Source organism: Bos mutus, chromosome 18, assembly GCF_027580195.1.
Source record: "Bos mutus isolate GX-2022 chromosome 18, NWIPB_WYAK_1.1, whole genome shotgun sequence".
Lineage (NCBI taxonomy): Eukaryota > Metazoa > Chordata > Mammalia > Artiodactyla > Bovidae > Bos > Bos mutus.
In genome coordinates this window covers 50,923,802-50,943,656 of record NC_091634.1, presented here as the reverse complement: position 1 = coordinate 50,943,656, position 19,855 = coordinate 50,923,802, and the positions used below count along the sequence as shown (strand labels likewise).

General features: G+C 56.0%; 1 protein-coding gene across 1 annotated transcript in view; it reads right to left on the bottom strand.

Annotated features, from left to right (window-relative positions):
* Positions 1–293: 293 nt before the first annotated feature.
* C18H16orf74 (chromosome 18 C16orf74 homolog) overlaps positions 294–19,855 on the bottom strand; it is a 29,934-nt gene continuing 10,372 nt past the window's right edge. The window contains exons 3-4 of the mRNA XM_070386882.1: positions 3,139–3,279; positions 294–892 (exon numbers count right to left, since the gene is read on the bottom strand). Coding sequence (XP_070242983.1) covers positions 834–892; positions 3,139–3,279 — 200 coding nt within the window. The 3' untranslated portion in view covers positions 294–833. The remainder of the gene's footprint in view (positions 893–3,138; positions 3,280–19,855) is intronic.

The window sequence follows — 19,855 nt, the reverse complement described above, 5'->3', positions numbered from 1 at the left end:
ACCAGAAAACTAGACGGTTATTCCCAGCCCATCACTCCCTCCCTTTATAGACATGTCTGTCCCTTCCCGTGCCATGTGACTGCCCAGCTCAGCCAAGTGGGGTGTGTCTGTGTGGCTTGCCTGCTTCACATGTGGAAGCTGAGAACGCTCCTGCGGGCCTGGCTTGTGCTCTGAGCGTCTGCAGTGAGAACGCACTCTGGGCGCTACTGGCCACAGTATGAGGAGGGCCAATTGAGGGGCCAAGACCACCCGAAAGCCCATAACCAGCTAGACCAGCCCCTCCATGATAAGCGATTCTCTTAAACTTACCTCTGTACTGAATGTGCTCCATCTCCTCTGCCCGCACAAGGAGCAGAGTCCGCAGCTCGTTACACGGGATCTTTATTTACAATGCAAAAAAGAACTTATAAATCACTTTCTGGACAGTTTCGATGCCTTTAAGACAACGTGTAAAAAAGGAGCCAGTCCTGTGCAAGAAGTCCTTATGTGTGTGTGCACCTCCAGGGCGCCTGTCTGCATGGCCCTGGGCGCTGGGAGTCCACCTGGCCAGAAGGGAGCCTCTCCTGGACGGCGTCTGTCACCATGCCCGGGGTTGGCGAGAACGTGGAGGCATCGGAGGTCTGGTCCACCCCACGGGGCCTGAGAAGTGTCGCTCTGGAAGCGGGCGGGGCTGACTGCTCGCTCCTCTCCCCACGCCTCTGGTCCAGCGCTGGAACCGCTGCGTCCTCCCAGCCAGCGTCCTCAGCAGAGTGTCCCAGGGTCCCGGACACGCGGAGAGGGGGACGGCCAGAGCAGGAGCCGGGGCAGGCACACCCCTGACCTGCGTCGCCGCCTCAGGCCTCAGGGTCAAGGTCTCCATCCTCCGTGCATGACCCAGACTCGTCCAGCCAGACTAGGAGACAGAGGTGGGGTCCACATCCGGATGGGCCCCCCACACCAGGCCCCTTTCCCCAGAAGCTCCAGGGCCGGCGCCTCAGGCCACATTGCTTCATCGTATCCCTCCAAGCTCTGCGCACGCAGGGCGGTGGTGTCAGCCAATTCAGAGAGGGAACCCAGTGACGTGGGTCTCACGGGCTCTCCCCCTCTCCTCTGGCCACCCCAAGCCCCGAGCTGCCCCAGATCTCAGGCTGAGGCCCCTGGGATTGAACCTCCCCCACCACATACACCCCATGGCTCAGCTGCTTCAGACCGCCTGCCTGGAGATGCCTGCATGCCTGAGGCTTGGCAGGAGGTCAACACACCCACCCTCCAGTTCCAGGTGGGAAAGTGAGGCCCCGAGAGGGGACATGCCCCCCTAGTCAGCAGGGTGGTCAGGGCAGGGCGGGGTTCTCGCCCATCTCTCACTGTGGGGGAAGCCCCAGGGATCTTTCAGCGCCGGGAGCCCGCAGCCCCGTTGGATGTGCCGCCCAGGCCTGCCAGGCTGTCCCCCTGCCCTAAACGTGTCACTGGTAAGGAGACTGGCCACACAGGCACTGTGCGGGCTGTGGGCTCGGGCCCCTGACCTTCCTCGTCACCAACTCTCACAGCCTCTGAGGCATGACCACTCTCTGTGATACGGGGGAGCTGGGGCCTCGTCCCCACATGCAGGGTTCTGTGACTCCAAGGGCTCTGCCCTTCCTCCTCCAGCTCCCTCTCTAAATGGGGAAAGGCAGAGGCCAGGCCTCACTTCTGCCACCAGACAGGATGTGAGGGGGCCTCTTGTGCAGTCCCTCTGCACTGGGACCCCGTGGGCACTCAGGGCTCCAGGCCTGCACCCCACAAACCTTGAGGAGGAACTGTGAGTCTCCCCTGTGCTCACACCAGCCCTGGGAGCAGGGAAGGCGGTTATGATCCCATCTTACAGATGAGGCCACTGAGGCTCCGAGAGGGAAGGGGGTGTCACGGCAGGGCCTGGGCCTCAGTTACCCATGGAAAGCTCTCTGATTAGACACAGAGGCAGAAACCCAGCTCTTCTCTCACCTTGCTGTGTGCCCTTGAGGGAGTCACTGTCCCTCTGTGGACCTCAGTTTTCCCAACTATAAATTAGAGATAAGGGCGGTATTCACAGCTCAGAGGGTTGGAGTGAGAATTCACTTAAGATTTGTGAAAAGCATTTAGCCCAGTGCCAGGCACCTGGGTAGGTGACACAGGACTGTGACCCATGGCTGTCATTACTGTGCCTGACCCAGTGCTAGTACCAGTGTGGGGTCTGGCCCCAGCCTGATGGGCTCTCCAGGTCATTCCCCCCGGCGGGCAAGCTGACACCCAGACTGAGAACTTGTGGAGAAGTCTACCTGAGTGCGCTCCCACCTCTTTCATGAGCCCCTCCTCAGCCTCTGTGGGCCTGTGTCCCCCAGATGAGCCAGGCACTAGCTGTAGCCCACGATGGTAGCCCCCGAGAGGGCGTCAAGTCAGGGCGTGCAGAGAACAAGCTCCAGATCTCACGGCCTGGATCTAAGTCCCAACTCTGACGTATCAGCTGTACAAGTGTTTCAACCTCTCGGAACCTCAGTTTACCCACCTGTAGAATGGGGATGATGAGAACTGGACCTGACTCAGAGTTACTATGAGGCCTCAAGGAAAAACCACCACCATCATCACTTACGATGACTGTTCACAACAGCAGCCTCTGCACCAAGCAGCAGGCCTGACTCAATAAACCTGTTCATGAATAAACGCCCCCCCCCTCGCCCCCGCCAGCTCCAGTGGTATTCACAGAGGGACTGGGGGTTGCGGGGCGGGGGGCAGTAGTTTGGGTCCCTCCCTCTCACCATCTCTCTGGGAACCACCCCATCCCCTCTCTGCTCCTTGCAGTGAGCTGTGTCTGGAAGGCCCAGAGATCAGCCCCAGCCTGGGTGGGAGGGGGAAGTTTCCAAGCCTGTCCTGTCCACTGAACCGCAAGACAGAGCCCCAGTTCCTCAGCTACAGGGGAAGGCACCTCTGTCTACCACCTTGGCAGGCCCACGCGGCCCCATCCATGACTCACCCAGCTGCCGGAAGAGGCTATGGAGCTAATTATTCCATACACCATAACTTGCTGAGGCTGGTGCCAGGGACACGGGCCCAAGGTGGAGTGTGTGCAGATCCACGTGTAAATTTTTAATAAAGCGCAGGAGCAGACACCCACCCCAGCCCCCCAGCCTGACAGCAGCACCTCACCTGCCCTCCGGGTGTCCCTGGGCAGGGCCACGCCTGTGGGGGTCGGCGGCGTGATGATGATGTTGGGGACGTCCAGGTGCTTGTCGCTCAGCACGGGGGCCTCGTCGTGGCTGCCACTGCTGCTTACACACATCTTTAAGCCTGAGGGCAGGCCATGGGACACACACGCACACACACGACAGAGAGACAGACGTCAGTGGCCGCTGGGGGCTGCCCGCCGCCCTCCTCCGTTGCCATGGGTCCCCATGGTGCAGGGCCCAGGGGACTGCTCTGCATGCCCACGTCAGGACCCGTCTGAGCTGGCGCGACTTGGCCAGGGTACGAGTTTTCTCTGCTTTGGTCACTCATGTTAACATTGGGGGCTGTGACACACAGTAGGTACTCAAAACACAACCCCGAGTGGAGGAAAGCCACAGGCTTAGCTGGAAGCCACGCCTGCATGAGGCAGTGCCACGCATGGAGTTACGTCCCCCACAAATTATCTTCTGAGAGTCTGTGACATCAGTGCTGTGTCTTCCCTAAGCATTGGACTGAATTCACTGGAGAAACTGTCTGGGCCTGGAATTGTCTTTGTGCAAACATGTTTGATTACAAATTGGGGTTCTTTAGTAAGAGGTGGGGCTATTCAGACTTTGTTTCCTTTTGTCCCTTTGGGTAAGTTACATTAGTCAAAGAATCTCTTTCTTCTAAACTGTTGTAAGCCTTGTCTTCTTTCTCCCATAAACTCAGGTAATCCGGCCCAGACTTCATGTCCAGCTGACATGAAAGTGCTCTTGCCAAATCCCAACCTCACTCTTCCCGTCTTGAGTCAAGGCCATCAGCCCTGTGCCAGTAACCAGGGCCTTAGCAGCAGTCCCCCTTACCCCCCATCTCCTCACTCTCCAACCCCCCAGCCAATTTAACCAACCACAGACATATCACTTTGCCAACAAAGTCCGCTTAGTCAAAGTTATGGTTTCTCCAGTAGTCCTGTATGGATGTGAGAGTTGGACCATAAAGAAGGCTAAGTGCAAAAGAATTGATGCTTTTGTGGTGCTGGAGAAGATTCTTGAGAGTCCCTTGGACTGCAAGAAGATCAAACCAGTCAATCCTAAAGGAAATCAACCCTGAATATTCATTGGAAGGATTGATGCTGAAGCTCCAATATTTTGGCCATCTGATGCATAGGGCTGACTCATTGAAAAGACCCTGATGCTGGAAGAGACTGAAGGCAAAGGATAAGAGGGTGACAGAGGATGAGATGGTTGGATGGCATCACCAACTCAATAGACAAGAGTTTGAGCAAACTCTGGGAGATAGTGAAGGACAGGGAAGCCTGGCGTGCTGCAGTCCATGGCGTTGCAAAGAGTTGGACACGACTGAGCGACTGAACAACAGAAAGAGTCCATAGATCCACTTACCTCACATCTGTGACAGTCTTCCTCCCCCTCCTCATGCTCCTAGCGAGCCTCTCCACCTTCTGGCTGATCCCTCCAAACAGCAGCCCACCCTCCAAACAGCAGCTAGAAACTGCAAACCTGATCATACCCGAACACTCACTAGCTCTCAGCAATTAGCTACAAACAGCATTTCCCAAAGAGTGTTCCCTGGAACACTGCCTCCACAGACTCCCTCAGGAGGGAGGGTCCACGATCCAGTGAGTCTGGGAATCCCATCTACTCTATCCTTCTCGTGGAGATCCCATGCCTGTTGGAGCATTAAAGGCTCTGAGAAGTCCTGCACTGAGGAAGCTGCTGTCATTGTGCTTCATCCTGGGGTTCCTGAACTTAAATAACCCTGGATTCTGTTTTTGGAGGAACACCTGTTAACATCTCACAAAACCATGAGTCATGAAATACCTTCTGGGAAAGATTGATCGTAAATTAAAGTCAGCCTCCACAGTCTGCCCCAAGCTTGTTTTGAAGCCTGCCACCTGGACTTCCCTGGTAGCTCAACTCATAAGATTCCACCTGCAATGTGGGAGACCTGGGTTCGATCCCTGGGTTGGGAAGATCCCCTGGAGAAGGGAATGGCTACCCACTCCAGTACTCTGGCCTAGAGAATTCCATGGACTGTATAATCCAGTTTACTTCAGTTGCTCAGTCATGTCCGATTCTTTCTGACCCCATGGACTGCAGCACACCAGGCTTCCCTGTCCATCACCAACTCCCGGAGCTTACTCAAACTCATGTCCATCGAGTCGGTGATGCCATCCAACCATCTCATCCTCTGTCATCCCCTTCTCCCGCCTTCAATCTTTTCCAGCATCAGGGTCTTTTCCAATGAGTCAGTTCTTCGCATCAGGTGGCCAAAGTATTGGAGTTTCAGCTTCAGCATCAGTCCTTCCAATGAATATTCAGGACTGATTTCCTTTAGGATAGACTGGTTGGATCTCCTTGAAGTCCAAGGGACTCCCAAGAGTCTTCTCCAAAGCTACAATTCAAAAGCATCAATTCTTCAGCGCTCAGCTTTCTTTGTAGTCCAACTCTCACATCCATACATGACTAGTGGAGAAACAATAGCTTTGACTAGATGGACCGCTGTTGGTAAAATAATGTCTCTGTTTTTTAGTATGCTTCCTACGTTGGTCATAGCCATATAGTCCATGGGGTCGCAAGGAGCTGGACACGACTGAGAGACTTTCCCTTTCCCTGCCACCTGCCCACACCCCTTGAACTGCTCACAGTTCCCCAAACACCCTGGGCTCCCCAGCCCTTTGTGCTGTCACACGGGCTGCTCCTGCCTGGAGTGCTCTCTGTTGCTTTGGGAGAGTGGTGAGCTCCTCCTGACCCTTCAAACCCCAGCATAACAGGCTCTCCTATGGGGGAGCTGCCCCAGGTATCTGACCCCGCTCCTTCAGTCTTCCGGTGCCAATCTCGAAACGATCAGTCCCGTCTGCCTTTACCGTGAGCGTGTGAAGGACAGCCCCTACTTGCTGGCCCGTGCGTCCTTAGAACCTGGCATCCTGCCTGGGACAGAGCACACAGGGGTGCTTTCAATTTCAAATCAAAAACAACTTCAGGCACCGCTGAACTCAGTATTCAGATCTTTGTCGCCATGCCCTGCCTCTTTGTTTTTACTCCCCAAACAGCCCCAGACTGGACCACGTTAGCTCAGGTATCCGAGCCCCCAGCCAACAGCAGGAGCCGAGCAGCGGGGTGGGCTTCCCCGACCCCCACTGGGACAGTGCTCCTTAATCACCCCTGCCGGGTCAGTGTGGTGGTCCTCAACAATGTCCCTGACGGGTGGAGTCTGATTCCCCTCCTCTCCAGTGAGGGATGGACGCTAGGGTGGATTCCAATGCAGAGATGAAGACAGAAGGGATGGCGTGTGATTTCCATGGCAAGGTCATGCAGGACACTGCTCTTGCTCTCGGGGAGCCAGCTGCCACGTGTGAGGATGCTCAAGTGGCCTGAGGGGGAGCCCAGCTGGTGGGCCAATGGCACAGGAGGACGCCACCTAGGGCGTGGGTCCTTCAGCCCAGGCAAGCCTTCAGACGAGACTAGGGCTCAGCCTACAGCTTGACCGTAACCTCTGAGACCCTCTGTGACACAACCTCCCAGCTAAACTGTCCCCGAATCTCCGACCAACAGAAACTGTGAGATAACAAATCCTTAAGCCACTAGGTTCAGGGGGTCATTGTTTATGCAGCAGTAGATAACTGATACAGTAGTCAGCACAGCTTGCCTGTCCTTGAAATCCCAATCCTGTTTCCTTCCTGGAGAGTCCCTGTGGCCCCCCGCTAAATATACCAGGCAGGCTGGTTAGTTTTGTAGAAAGGGGCCACGTCCCCTCCATCAGACGACGAGCCCCTCAGGAGCACCCACCAAGGCCGCTGCCAACTTTCTTTAAAACCTTAGAGCTGTTTCTTCCTGCCATCTTATGCAGAAGCCCAGAATGTAAAACAGATACAAAGAAGCCACTTGCAGGAAGTCCTCCTGTTATCACTGCAGCAGTTGGCATTTAGGGATCATCTGCCACATGCCAGACACCTCCTCCTACGGTCTTCAAGGCCACACCGGGAGGGGTGAACTCGGATGTGAGACCGAGGACCAGAAACGGTAGGAGCTTGCACAGTGATGAACAGCTAGCGGGTGGCGGGAGCAGGATCTGAACCCAGACCTGAGTCAGTCTGATTCCAAAAGCTCCTGCTCCTTGTAACCATGATCCTGTAACAGAGCCAGGAAAACTATCTGAAAAGGACCTGACGGTAAATATGTTTTACTTTGGGGGCGACAAAGTCTCTGTTGCAACATCTCAGGTTTGCCACTGAACGCAAGTGCAGCCTCAGACAATATGTAAATGGGTGGGTGGGGCTGTGTGCCAAGACACTTATTTAGAAAAACAGGAGGGGCAGTCAGCTTTGGTCCAAGGGCTGTGGTTTGCCTCTGTCAGCTCTGTAATATCCAGGAGTTGGGAAGTTTGGATCAGGGACATGCCTGACGTCCTAATAGGCAACAACAGAAACTCAAAAGCCCGAGGCTCATTAATGCCAAAACCCAAACCCAAATCCCAAATCTGGCTACTGCTGGGAAGTGACAGGTGGTGGGCGTGAGGAAATGAACGGAATGAATGAATTCCTCGGAAGCCCTTGCCCAGTGAGCTGGGGCCAAGAGGGTGCTGGTCCCTGCTAGCTTCCTCCAGAATCATCCCCAAAGGGCGTCTCAGGGAGCATGGCCACAAAATCGAGCTCTGATTACTGTTGTCTGTAACTGAAGGGAGCCTCCCTGATCAGCCTCCAAGGCCCCTTCTTCAGTGAGTATTCCAAAGTTCTAAAAGAAAATGCTAATGGAGGAAAGCCACACTCTCCCAGGGCTCACACCTGCATTTTAACCTGTTCTGGGAGCACAGTGACAAAGCCCACATTCTTAATCAGGAAGCATCAGGTCACTCTTGGTGGGCCCTGGAGAGATGCTGGAGGCAGAGAAGAGGGAGGGGAGGAGGGGAAGGAGGAGGGAGGGGAGGAGGGGAGGGGGAGGAGGAGGGAAGGGAGGAGGGAGGGGGAGGAGGGAGGGGGAGGAGGAGGGAAGGGAGGAGGGAGGGGGAGGAGGAGGGGGAGAACGAAGAAAGAAAGGCAAAGAGGATGAGAGTGGGGAGAGGATGGAGGAGAGGGGGAGGGCGGTAGGAGAGAGAGAGGAGGAGGGAGGGGAAAGTCAGAGGAGGAGGAGGCGGGAGAGGAGGGCAAAGAGGGAGGGGGCCAGGACTCCAGCCCCTTTCAGCCCTCTGGGCCGCCCAGAGCAGGAGTGGCTGAGCTCTTGGGAGCAGCTCTGGGGAGATAAAGCCGACTTTGGGGATTAAACACAAATGCCAACCCTGCCCCAGACAAGCAGCTCATTTGTGCTAAAGCCAGAATGGTTATTTGTTAATTATGTGCCCGTCTCGGGTCATTAAGAGCCCATTTCCTGAGGGGAAGGGCCTGGCTGGGATTCCAGGGGCCCAGGCCCCCAGAGGGAAAGGCAGAGGGAATCCCAGGGCCCCAGAGCTGTCCGATATTTCGATTTGGGGGTGTGACAGGGAGCATGCGCAGGAAGCCTTCCTGGCTGGTGGCTGTCACCCACCATGACCCAACCCTGCTCTGAGGCACACGCTTTCCCAGGACATGAGTCAAGCTGGACACAGAGCAAGCCAGGTCAGACCTCCCTGGCCTCCTGGTGGCAGCTGCCTGCCTCCCGCGGGGGAAACGCTGGGGCTCTGTGAGTGAGCTCTGAAAACCAGTTCCGCCCTTGCCCCTGACCCGCTCCTAGGCAGTGGTTTTCCATCTTGGCTTCCTAAGCCACCTGGGAAGTTTAAAAAATAACCCAAGGCAGGGGGACCACCAGAACTTTCAGAAGCTCCTGTGTGAGTCTGAGAGCTGGGCAGGGCCCCCCTGAGCCAGGGTGCCTGGGAACACATGGTTTTTCTCTCCAAGTCTAGAATCCAGGGCTGGAAAATGGAACTATGCTACCCATATTGTAGGTACAGAAGGCTGAGCGTGGGGCATTTGGCTGCCCAGCACGGGAGCAGTGGCCTGGGACAAGCACTGAGGGAGGGGCACACAGCTGCCGCCTCCCCCGAAACCCTCGTTGAGCGTCCCCCAGGTTAGGCTCTGGGCCGAGTCCACATTAACCCTCACACAATCCCTCGTGGATGCCAGGGCCATGGCCATTCTCCAGCGAGAAAACCAAGGCTCGGAGAAGGCAGGCAGCATGTCTGAGGGCATGCAAACCTGAGGACCCAACTCACTCTGTCATCAGCCACTTCTCATCCTTCAGACGCCCTAAGCCAGGCCTATTCTCTGTTCAGGATACCCCAGGCACGGGGGACACAGCACTGTTCCTGGTCCCCAGGCCACCCAGAGGCCACAGAATGACCGGGCAGGATCCAAGAGCAGGTGCGGCCCCAACGCAGGGATCGTGGCTTAAGGGCGCCCTCTGCTGGTTCTTTTTTTAAATGGCGCTTGATCAGCACCCTAAAAGAAAGCTCCCAGACCCTGCCTGGGACCACATCCCTGGGACCGCACCCACGGTTCCCCAGGGCACTGTCTCACACAGTGGCCCTGCTGGACGCACAGTGCAGTTGGAAGCCAGAACGTACAGCTGGGCTTCAACCCACCTGGCAGTAGCTCCACCTGCAGAAATGGGGGTACTTCACAGTCCCCACCTCCAGGGGGCGCTGAGAGGATGACGAGCCACACGGAAGCCCCGCCCTCTAGCCAAGCGGTCCGTCGGTAAGGTACATGTGGCAGGTGAGGAAACCACAAAGCCAGCTTTGCAGTGCACACTCAATAAGCACAAGCAGTTATTAACAGCATGAGATTCTAATCTTTGCACTTATTCACTGATTCAGCCAATGCTGAGCACCCCTCGCCCCCTGAGTGCAGGCCAAGGCCCTGGTCTCGTCTCTGCAGTCACACAGCTGTTTGGAGTGACTCTGACAAGATGTTCCTGGTTCTAGCTGAACACTCAAACAAGACCCTTTTTCCTATTGGGCTGGCAGGGCCCCAGGCTGGGGAAGGAGGAGAAACCCAGTCTGACTCTAGGTCCTGACTCTATAGTTTGACTCTAGTCTGACTCTAGTTCCCACTGTGACTCCCCAAGTTTGACCTGCTCACCTGCAGAGGGAGGGGATATGTTCCTCCCCCACAGCTCAGGAATAAACCCCCCAGCTCGGTCCACAGAGCTCCTGTGCACCTACTGTGTGCTGGGCATCATTCCAGGCACTGGGGACGTGGCAGAGAACAAGAGAGTCTCAACAGATGTTTCTCTGCTCCTGTCCCCTGCCCCACTGCCTTCCTCCACCTCTTGCTCCAGCCCCTGGCAGCAAACTGGGACCCCAAAGATTTCATAGGAGGCTGGAGAAAATAACAGGGAGGGCCCTCTGATCCAGGCCATTGTCGGGAGGGCCCAGGTGGCTGGGCTGTGATGACGGTGCTCACAGGAGGCTGGGGGCTGTGTGAGCACTTTGCAGGGATTCATGATTCGGTCCTCCTGATGAAATCCACCTTCCAGATGGACACACAGAGGCATAGAGAAGTCATAGGAGACTTGATGCAGAGCCTGTCCTCCTGGAGGCTGGGAAGCAGAGTCCACCTTGGCAGAGTCTGGGTCAGTGATGGGAGGAGGAAAGAACAGATAACAGGGCGGAGGCGGCAGCAGAATTGGAAGAGACGGTGGGAATCGGAAGAGGCTTCCCCAAGGTGGCCACAGAGATGGTGGGGAGGGCTCGTGGGTCAGCGGCAGCATGCACAAAGGCCCTGGGGCCAGGCAGAGGCTGGGGCTGGCACTAATTCCTCAGACATGACCAGCGTCTGGATTTAGTGCCGATCTTTCAAAAAACAAATGGACAAATGCTTCTGAGGGTTCCAGATGCACTTAATCTTTTTTTTTTTTTTTTTAATTCCAATTAAGGGGAAAGCCTTGCATTATTACAAATGAGGCCAGGGCAGGCGGGCGGGGTTTTACCTTTTCTCGGCAGCTCAGGCCCAGTGGAGACGGCAGTAGATGCTTTAAATCTCTTTTTAATTAAGGAAAAAGCCCCAGCTTGCGTCAGGGATGAGCTGCTGGAGAGAGAACTCGGGAGGAGGAGCCAGAGAGAAAGGCGCCGCAAAGTGGGGAGTGTTTGCTTCCCTGTGCTGTGCTTAGCCGCTCGGTTGTGTCTCTTTGCAACCCCATGGACTGTAGCCCGCCAGGCTCCTCTGTCCATGGGGATTCTCCAGGCAAGAATACTGGAGTGAGTTGCCATTTCCTTCTCCAGGAGATCTTTCCAACCCAGGGATCGAATCTGCATTGCAGGCAGATTCTTTACCGCTGGGCCACCAGGGAAGCCTGGCCCTTGGTCTACTGGCCTCTAAGATGGACTCAAGAGTAGGCCTGCCCTCAGAGCATGACGGAGACTTAAGGTCAAAGAAAATCTGCAAAGCCCTCGATCCCTGCCGGGCCGTGGGTGGTGTGTGGTGAGCGCAGCTTGGGCTCCCCAGCCTCAGCGCTGCTGGCGCCTGGGGCCGGGTCACCCTGCGGTGGGGCCACCTGAGCACTGGCCAGGGTGGAGCAGCACCTGATCCCTAGATGCTGTAGCTCCCGAATGCAACAACAAAGGGTGTCTCCAGACACTGCCAAGTGTCCCCCGGGGATAGGGTTGCCAGATAAGACTCAGGGCAAAACAGTTTTTCAGAGTTACGGCCCATGCTACATGAGGGATATACTTATCCTAGACAACTAGTCCTTATTTGAAATTCATCCCACTTTTTTTGTTTTTTCCTTCCTAAATCTGGCAGCTCTACCCAAGAGCTGAGAACCACGGTCAGCACCACTACTGACTGAGACAATATCTGGGCATTTCAGACAGAGTAGGCACCCGAGGGTGACTGGTTTCCTTTGTCTTGAGTGGCCCTGCTGCACATCTGTGTGGCCGGAGCCACGGGAAGCGGCTTAAGGATGTCCTGAGCCAGAGGGACTGGCCTCCCCAGTCGCCCTTGGCCAGATGTGTGGGCTGAGCAAGGCTTCTTAACCTCTCTGAGCCTGTGCTTCCTTAGCTGCAAAGATACTACATATGTGGTCGGCCCCTTGCCGGAATAAAGATTTGAACTTGTGCTCTAGATGCCAGCCTGTAACCTGCAGGACGCTCGTAAGGACACATGAGGTTAGGCGGAAGTTGTCTGGGGCAGCCTGGCCAACAGCAGTGCTTAGCGGGGCCATACTGTTACTGCTGCTATGAATAGTCATCACTGCTATTAATAGAATATTGCGGTTATTACTGTGCAATTAGGCAAGAAAATCCCAGTTAGTCTCAGAGGAAGGAGGTGACTAGTGTTACTCTGGGAAAACTGAGGAGCCCCTGGGGGAGCCTGGGTCCTGAGGACAAGGAGGTGTCCCCCAGCTGTGGGCAGCTGAGGCCTGAGATGGGTGCAGACGGGCAGCCAGACAGCAGAGCCCACAGAAGACTGGGAGGCTGCCTCCAGCGGGTGGCTGGGAGAGCACTGAGAGCAGGCTGGCTTTTACTGCATTAATCCCTTTGCACGTTTTATATTCTGTACCATGCAGGTGTTTCACATATCCAAAAAATAAAATAATTAAAAGAGAAATAAAACAATTTCTGAGGAGGGATTGATACAGATTTAGGGGGTGGAATGGGAGAAGGTGGGGGGACATTCCTGCTGCAGGAGAGGTCTGATCAAGGTGACGTGGTAAGACAGTAAAAAGACAGTGAGGGAGCTGGGGGAGGATTAGGAGTATAGGCCTGGAGAGGTAAGAAGGGGATGGGACCGCCAAGAGGAACACTCCTTTTTCCTCAAGCCACTCAGGAGCACGGCCCAGCGTGTGGTCGCAGGGGCCAGGAGTTAACCGCACAGCGTCGAGGGGATGGGGTCAAGCTGGTGTCCCTGGGTCAGGGACCCAGGCTCCTGGGGAGGACTCAGGTCTGTCCAAGTCCTGCTGCCATCTCACTCTCCCGCCACCCAGCTCCCTGTCACCTCTTCACCTGGGGACAACCATGACTACTGTCTTCTTCCAGAACAGTCTATGTATCTGTAGATCATATGCTCACAGGCATATTCCCTCACGGCAACCCACTCCAGCATTCTTGCCTGGAGAACTCCATGGACAGAAGAGCCTGGCGGCGACGGTCTATGGGGTCGCAAGAGTCGGACACGACTGGGTGACTCAGCACACAGCACAGGAGGTGGCATGGGACCCGCCGTTTCACAGCCCGTTCTCTTCACTTCAGGCTCATGTTGGGCGTGGCTCCCTCTCCACTCAGACAGAGCTGCAGCCCCTTCTTTCCAGCTGCAGAGTGCTCTCCTCACGGCTTACCTTCTGACCCACTGGGGGTGGCCCTTGGCTGGGCCATCAGGGCATGTCTAGAGGAGCAGAGGCTGGTGGTGGCCAGGGGCTGTGACAGGTGTCAGCGCCTGTCCCACAGCACCGGGTCTGAGCCTTCAGCCTGAGTACACATGCTGGGCTGTGCAGCCCCAATCCACCCTGCCGGCCAGGCTGGTCCCCAGTGGCCCAGAGCGCTGCCCACTGAGGGCTCACAGCCCAGCCCCATACAGCACCTACCCACAGCCTAAGAAAACTGTCGGGTGGGATTTGGAGGGGAGGCAAGCAAGGGAGGCACCTGCTCTTAAGCCAGCTCCCCCAGTAGATGGCCATATAAAAGGCCTGCCCCCCCTCCATCCAGGACAACTCCGCATGGTCATCTCAGCTCTTGACCTCCCACGGAACTGGCAGAGGTTCCGCTACGGATGCAGGAAAGCACAACCTGCCCTTGGCCGGCCCGGCCGCCTGCTGCCCACGGTGGGCACTGACACCACAAGCACTCCCTAGGGCACAGGTCTGTCCGGCCCCTGGGAGAGACAGAACACAGCTGTCCTTTTGTGTGCTGGACTCCTGGGCAAGTCAGTGACGGCTCCGGACACCAGGACCACTCACTGTTGCTCTGGCCATGGGGGGCCTGGCCCACGGTCATAGAGAAAACTCCAAAGACATTCGAAAGGGAAGAAAGCACATGGGATCATCTCAGTAATAACAACAGCCCCCAGTGGCCACTTATGCACACGCATGGCACCCCCACAAGCCTCCTTCCATCCTAGCCACAGCCCGCCCGGCCAGGGTCTAACTGCACCTGTCACATGTGTGTGTGCTAAGTCACTTCAGTCACGTCTGACTGTTTGCAACCCCATGGACGGTAGCCCGCCAGGCTCCTCTGTCCATGGGGATTCTCCAGGCAAGAATACTGGAGTGGGCTGCCATGCCCTCCTCCAGGGTACCTTCCCCACCCAGGGATGGAACCCGCATCCCTTATGTCTCCTGCACTGGCCAGCGCCACCTGCAGACCCTGTCCTGCTTTGTAGTTAAGAACAAAAAGCACTGATTCAGGGGATTGAAGACCCTCAGCCAGGTCATGTGAGACTCAGACCCAGTGACCCGTCTCTGAGCTTCACGCTCACCTGCCTTGGGCACCGTGAAGTCTGTGAGGCAGAAGCAGAAGGATGGGGGGAGGTGGGGAAGGATGGGTTAGAGGTGGACGTGGCCCAGGATCACGTCCATGCCCTCTGGGAGGCTTGGGAACCACAGCCCAGGATGGAGAGAGGTCAGCCTCCCAGGCCAGGCACGTGCTGGCAGCCGACAGCTGGTGAGCACTCCCTTCCCTGGGGGCAGCACGAGGCCCCTAGCCCCCAAGAGCCGCCGGCACCAGGCAGCAAGTCCAGCCCCCTCCCGCCTCCTTCAGCCCAAAAGCACTTCTGGAGCACCTCGCCCAGGCCCGGCCCAGAGGGAACTGCGGGCACAGAGGTGGGGTAGGGAGCCTCATGTCCAGGTGCCTGGTCAGGATCCCGAGGCCCTTGGGGCCCCCGCGCGGCTGCTGTGTGACCCGAGCCAGGGGGCTTTCCCACCCGAGGCCTCAGGAGCCCCACCTGTAACCAGGGCATCATGAGTGAGTCTCCTCAAAGCCTCGCTGAGTGGATGACAGGAGAGGTTGGGTAGTGGGGGACAGGAGTGGACCGCTGACCTGGGCGAGGGAATGAGATGGCACAGCTGCCCTGGCCAGTCAGGGCTGGTCCTGGGAGGGTCTCTGCATCTGAATTAAATTCAAAGGAGTGCTCTTTCTACCAGCGTCGATTGTGTCCCTACTGTGTGCTGACCCACAGCCGAGAACAGGGCTCCAGGGATGAATAAGGCAGCGTGATTTCTGCCCCTGTGCAGCCCCGGGAGCAAGGAGGAGATGCAGATTAATCCTGTGTGGGCCCCAGTTAGAGACAGCGACTCTCCTCTCCCACCTGCCGTGAGTCTTGGGTTCTGCCCCCTCCTTCGGGAGGACAGCAGGTGCTGGGTTTAGCTTAAGCCTGACCAGGGGTAAATCCCTGCTCTGAGCCAAGAGGGCTGCCAGCTCGCCCCTGGGACAAGGCCGAGCCGGACTAAGGCCCATCTGCCTCCGCGTTCACAACCGGCTGCGACTGCCCACCCCTACTCTGAGCAGGCCGGGGGGGTGGGGTTCAAGCCCCCCAAGCCCCTGTCTCCTGGGCAGAGATCTGTACAGGAGGTTCCAGGAGGAGCTCTGGGTTGAAGCCTGCCTCCCTGAACCCCAGCCAAGTTCACTTGGTCCTTGTCACCTCTGGGTAGTCGGTCTACACCACAGGGCCCCCTGAATAGCAAGGGCATGGGCCTCGGACAGTGGTTCTCACCCCAGGCTGCACAGCTTCATCCAAACTGAATCCCTGGGCTTCCCTGGTAGCTCAGTGGTAAAGAATCCACCTGCCAATGCAGGGGACACAGGTTCAATCCCTGGTCCGGGAAGATCCCACATGCCTTGGGGCCACTAGGCCTGTGTGCCACAACCACTGAGCCTGTGCTCTGGAGCCCGGGGACCACAGCTGTAAGCCATGTGCTGTAACTACTGAACCCGTGTGCCCCATGCTCCGCAGCCAGAGAAGCCACTGTGATGAGAAGCCCGTGCACCGCAACTGGAGAGTAGCCCCTGCTCTCCGCAACTAGAAAAAAGCTCTTGCAGCAATCAAGACCCAGCACAGCCAAAAATAAACAAACAAAATTATTAAAGGAAAAAGAAAAAAAGAATCCCTGCCCTGATCAGCAGGCCAGGGCCACCCCCTCCTGTGAGCCTCTTGAGTGAGTCTGATGTTTCACAGAGGATGAGGACCCACTCTCGAGTGATCCCAGTGCCTCCCATGACTCTGAAGAGAAATTCTCGATGAACACCTTTGCTCTCATGGCCCTGCCTGCTCCAGGGCCTCAGCTTCTCCGCCTGGCCCCTGCCCCTACCTCCAGTTCCAACCACACTTGACAGCTCACCAAGTCTCTTCCTGTCTCTGGGGCTTTGCATCTGCTGTTCCCTCTGACCAGAATGCTGTTCCCTGCACTGTGAGGTGAACACTCTCTCCACCAACTCTGGACCCCACTGCAGGACGGCTGGAACCACATGTTCACACTGGAAGGGGGCTCTGTAGGGTGACTCTCTGCTGTGACCTGAGGCTAGTCTTGGGCCTCTAAACGCCAATCAGAAAAATGGACATTATTGTAACTGCCAGCTCCCAGCCACCCAAACCTGGGTTACTGGGAGCAGAGGTTCTGAGCCACCACAGGGAACCAGGAAGGACGCCTGGGCAGTCAGGGGTCCCAGTGGCCTGGGGGCTGCAGCTGTGTCTCATCTCCACCCTCACCATCACCACATACTCCACAAAAGAGACTGCCAAACCCAACCTACACAGCACCTGACCATACTCCTCAGGATGGTCAAGGTCACAAACAGAAGGAGCTTCTGAGAAACTGGCTCAGCCCAGAGGGGCCTAAGGACACACAATGACTAAATGTAAGGAGGGTCCCGGATCAGATCCACGGACAGACCCAGGTAGAAACTGGGAACTCAGAATAAAGTATTAGTTAAAATAATGGGTCAGTATCAGTTCACTGGCCATAAAGAACATACCACACTCATGTAAGATGCTGACTACACATAAAACTGGTCATGGAGTGTACACAACCATGTACTCTCTTCACAATTTTTCTGTTAATATAAATCTACAACTGTTCTAAAAAAGAAAGCCTATTATAACAAACGAACCAAACAACAAGCCTGGACAAAGTCTCCGTCTCCTGGCCCTTTTGCTCCAGAAGGACAGTCCCCTGGGACCAGCCCCATCTTTCAGATCCCGTCTCCATGGTGATGATGGAGTTGGCTGGGGCTGAAGCCAGCAAACTCTGGGGAGTCCCAGAGACCACACCAGGCCCCCGAGGAGACCCCAATGGGAAAGGCCACACCTGCAGGTTAACTCCCCCGACCCTACCCACCCCCCACCCCCCTCCCCGGCAAGGTCCCCACACAGCTGGAGCTTGAGCTCCTCCAGAGTGGGAAGGTGTGAAGGGCCAGGAACCCCGGGGGCACCATCTCTAGCGCTCATCTCAGATCATTCTTGACACCTGGCCCAGGAGATGCTGCCACTCATCACTCCATTTCACAGATGGGGAAACTGAGGCTTGGGCATGTGAAGTGGTTGGGGGCAGGACTGGGATTTGAACCTAATCTCTCTGACTCCAGAGTCACCTTGCCAGTGGTTCTCCACCTTGAGCATGTCCTGGCATCCCTCAGAGACAGTTCGAGAAACGCCAGAGCTCCTGACGCGGCAGGTCCAAGTGGGTCTGAGAATTCTCACCTCTGTCTGCTTCCCAGGTGATGCTGAGACTGTAGGTCAGGGATCCCCGCTGAAAACCACAGGGCCCCACCATGCTGATTCCTGGTGGTGCCCCACCCTCAAGGCTGACCAGGACAGAACTGCTCACGAATCAGGGAAACCCCTCACCACCCTCATGTGCCGTCTGCCAGGCCAAGCCCCGACGACCTGCCCTGGGCCTTGAGCCCTGGTCCCTGTGCCACAGTCTTCCCATTTGTAAAGTTAGCTATGCTGTCCAGATATAGTGAGGACAAGGTGAGTGACTGGGGGATGCCCAGGGCACACCAGCCTTTACATGAGAAGGAGCGAGGGACGTGCTCTCGGGACAGTGGACCATTCCCACAGGTCACGGCTGCTACAGCTGGGCCTTGAGCACACGGAGCCTGTTCAAAGTGTCCCCCTGCTCCTTTGGAACCAGAAACATAAGGACTCTGGCACAGCCCTCAGACGTCACACTCTTGTGATCGCCCACCTTGAGCTGCGTCTTTATCGCAATGACAAAGACAGGCAATGAGCACGTTCTAAAACTAAAACAGAACTGCCTTCTTGTACCCCATGTGGGAGGTTCAGAGGTGAAGTGACATGTGGTGGGTTTGAGGAGAGTCCCCCCCAATCCACGCCCACCCAGAACTGCAAACTCTGACCTTATTTGGAAATAAGTTCTTTGCAGACATAATTAGTGAAGGACCTTGTGATGCAATCATCCTGTATTTAAGACTTGGCTTCCCTGGTGGCTCAGAGGTAAAGCCTCTGCCTGCAATGCAGGAGACCTGGGTTTGATCCCTGGGTCAGGAAGATCCCCTGGAGAAGGAAATGGCAACCCACTCCAGTACTCTTGCCTGGAAAATTCCGTGGGCTATAGTCCATGGGGTTGCAAAGAGTTGAACATGACTGAGCGACTTCACTTTCACTTTTCACTTTAAGTCCAAAGACTGGTGTTTTCATAAGACAAAGGCAGAGGGATGTCTTTCTAAGAGAAAGGGCCCAGGGACACACAGGGGAGGAGGCTGGAGGGAGGTGGCCACAAGCCAAGGACGCCTGGAGCCCCCAGGAGCTGGAAGATACAGGAAAGACCCCACCTCTGGAGCCCCCAGAGGGAACATGGCCCACTCTGGTTTCAGACTTCAGGCCTCCAGAACTGGGAGAAAACATGAAGAGACTTCTGTGGTTTGAACCACCGCCACCCGCCCCCCACCAGCCCCCCCGCACATCTGTGATAATCTGTTACAGTGGAAACTTAAGACACCACCTGAGTTAATGTTAAGATGAACTAAGTTTAGGATTCATGTGAAGATGTAAGAGACCACGGTCACTTTAAGTGTTGAATTAAAAGGCTTTCCTCTGAAGAGGCCATGCCAGTGGTGGCTAAAGCTAGGCCTCTGGGACAGCCCGCCTGGGTTCAAATCCCACCTGGATCCACGCTGTGTGGCCCCAGCTAAGTACATGACTTCCATGCTTCTCAGCTTTCTCATCTGGAAACTGGGGATCCCAGAAGTGCCCACTTCACAGTGGGAGGAGGGATGGATGAGCTACGGTTCCACTCAGAGTGCACAGACCAGGGCCTTGTCCAGGGCCAAACCCCCAGGAAGATGCCACCATTTACCCTTATTATTTGACTAGATCATCTTGATTTCTGGAATTTATCCCAAAGAAATTATAATTTAAAAAAAAATTCACAAAGCGGGAATTTCCCTGGTGGTCTGCACTCCTACTGTAGGGGGCCTGCGTTCAAATCCTGGTCAGGGAACTACATCGTGCAAACCGCAGCTGAAAGATCACACATGCCACAGCAAAGACCCAGGGTAGCCAAATAAACCAGTACTTAGGGCTGCTGCTGCCGCTAAGTCGCTTCAGTCGTGTCCGACTCTTAGTACTTAGGGCAGAGATGTTCAAAATGACATTATCCACAAAAGCCACATGCCGGAAACGACCCAAAGACCCATTCTCGGCAGAACTGGACAGAGGCATTCAAGCACTGTGAAAGTGACATGGCCTGGAGAAACACAGCCCTCACACTTGATGTGAAATAAAAAATAAACACGAGATGCTGGGAAGGATTGAAGGCGGGAGGAGAAGGGGACG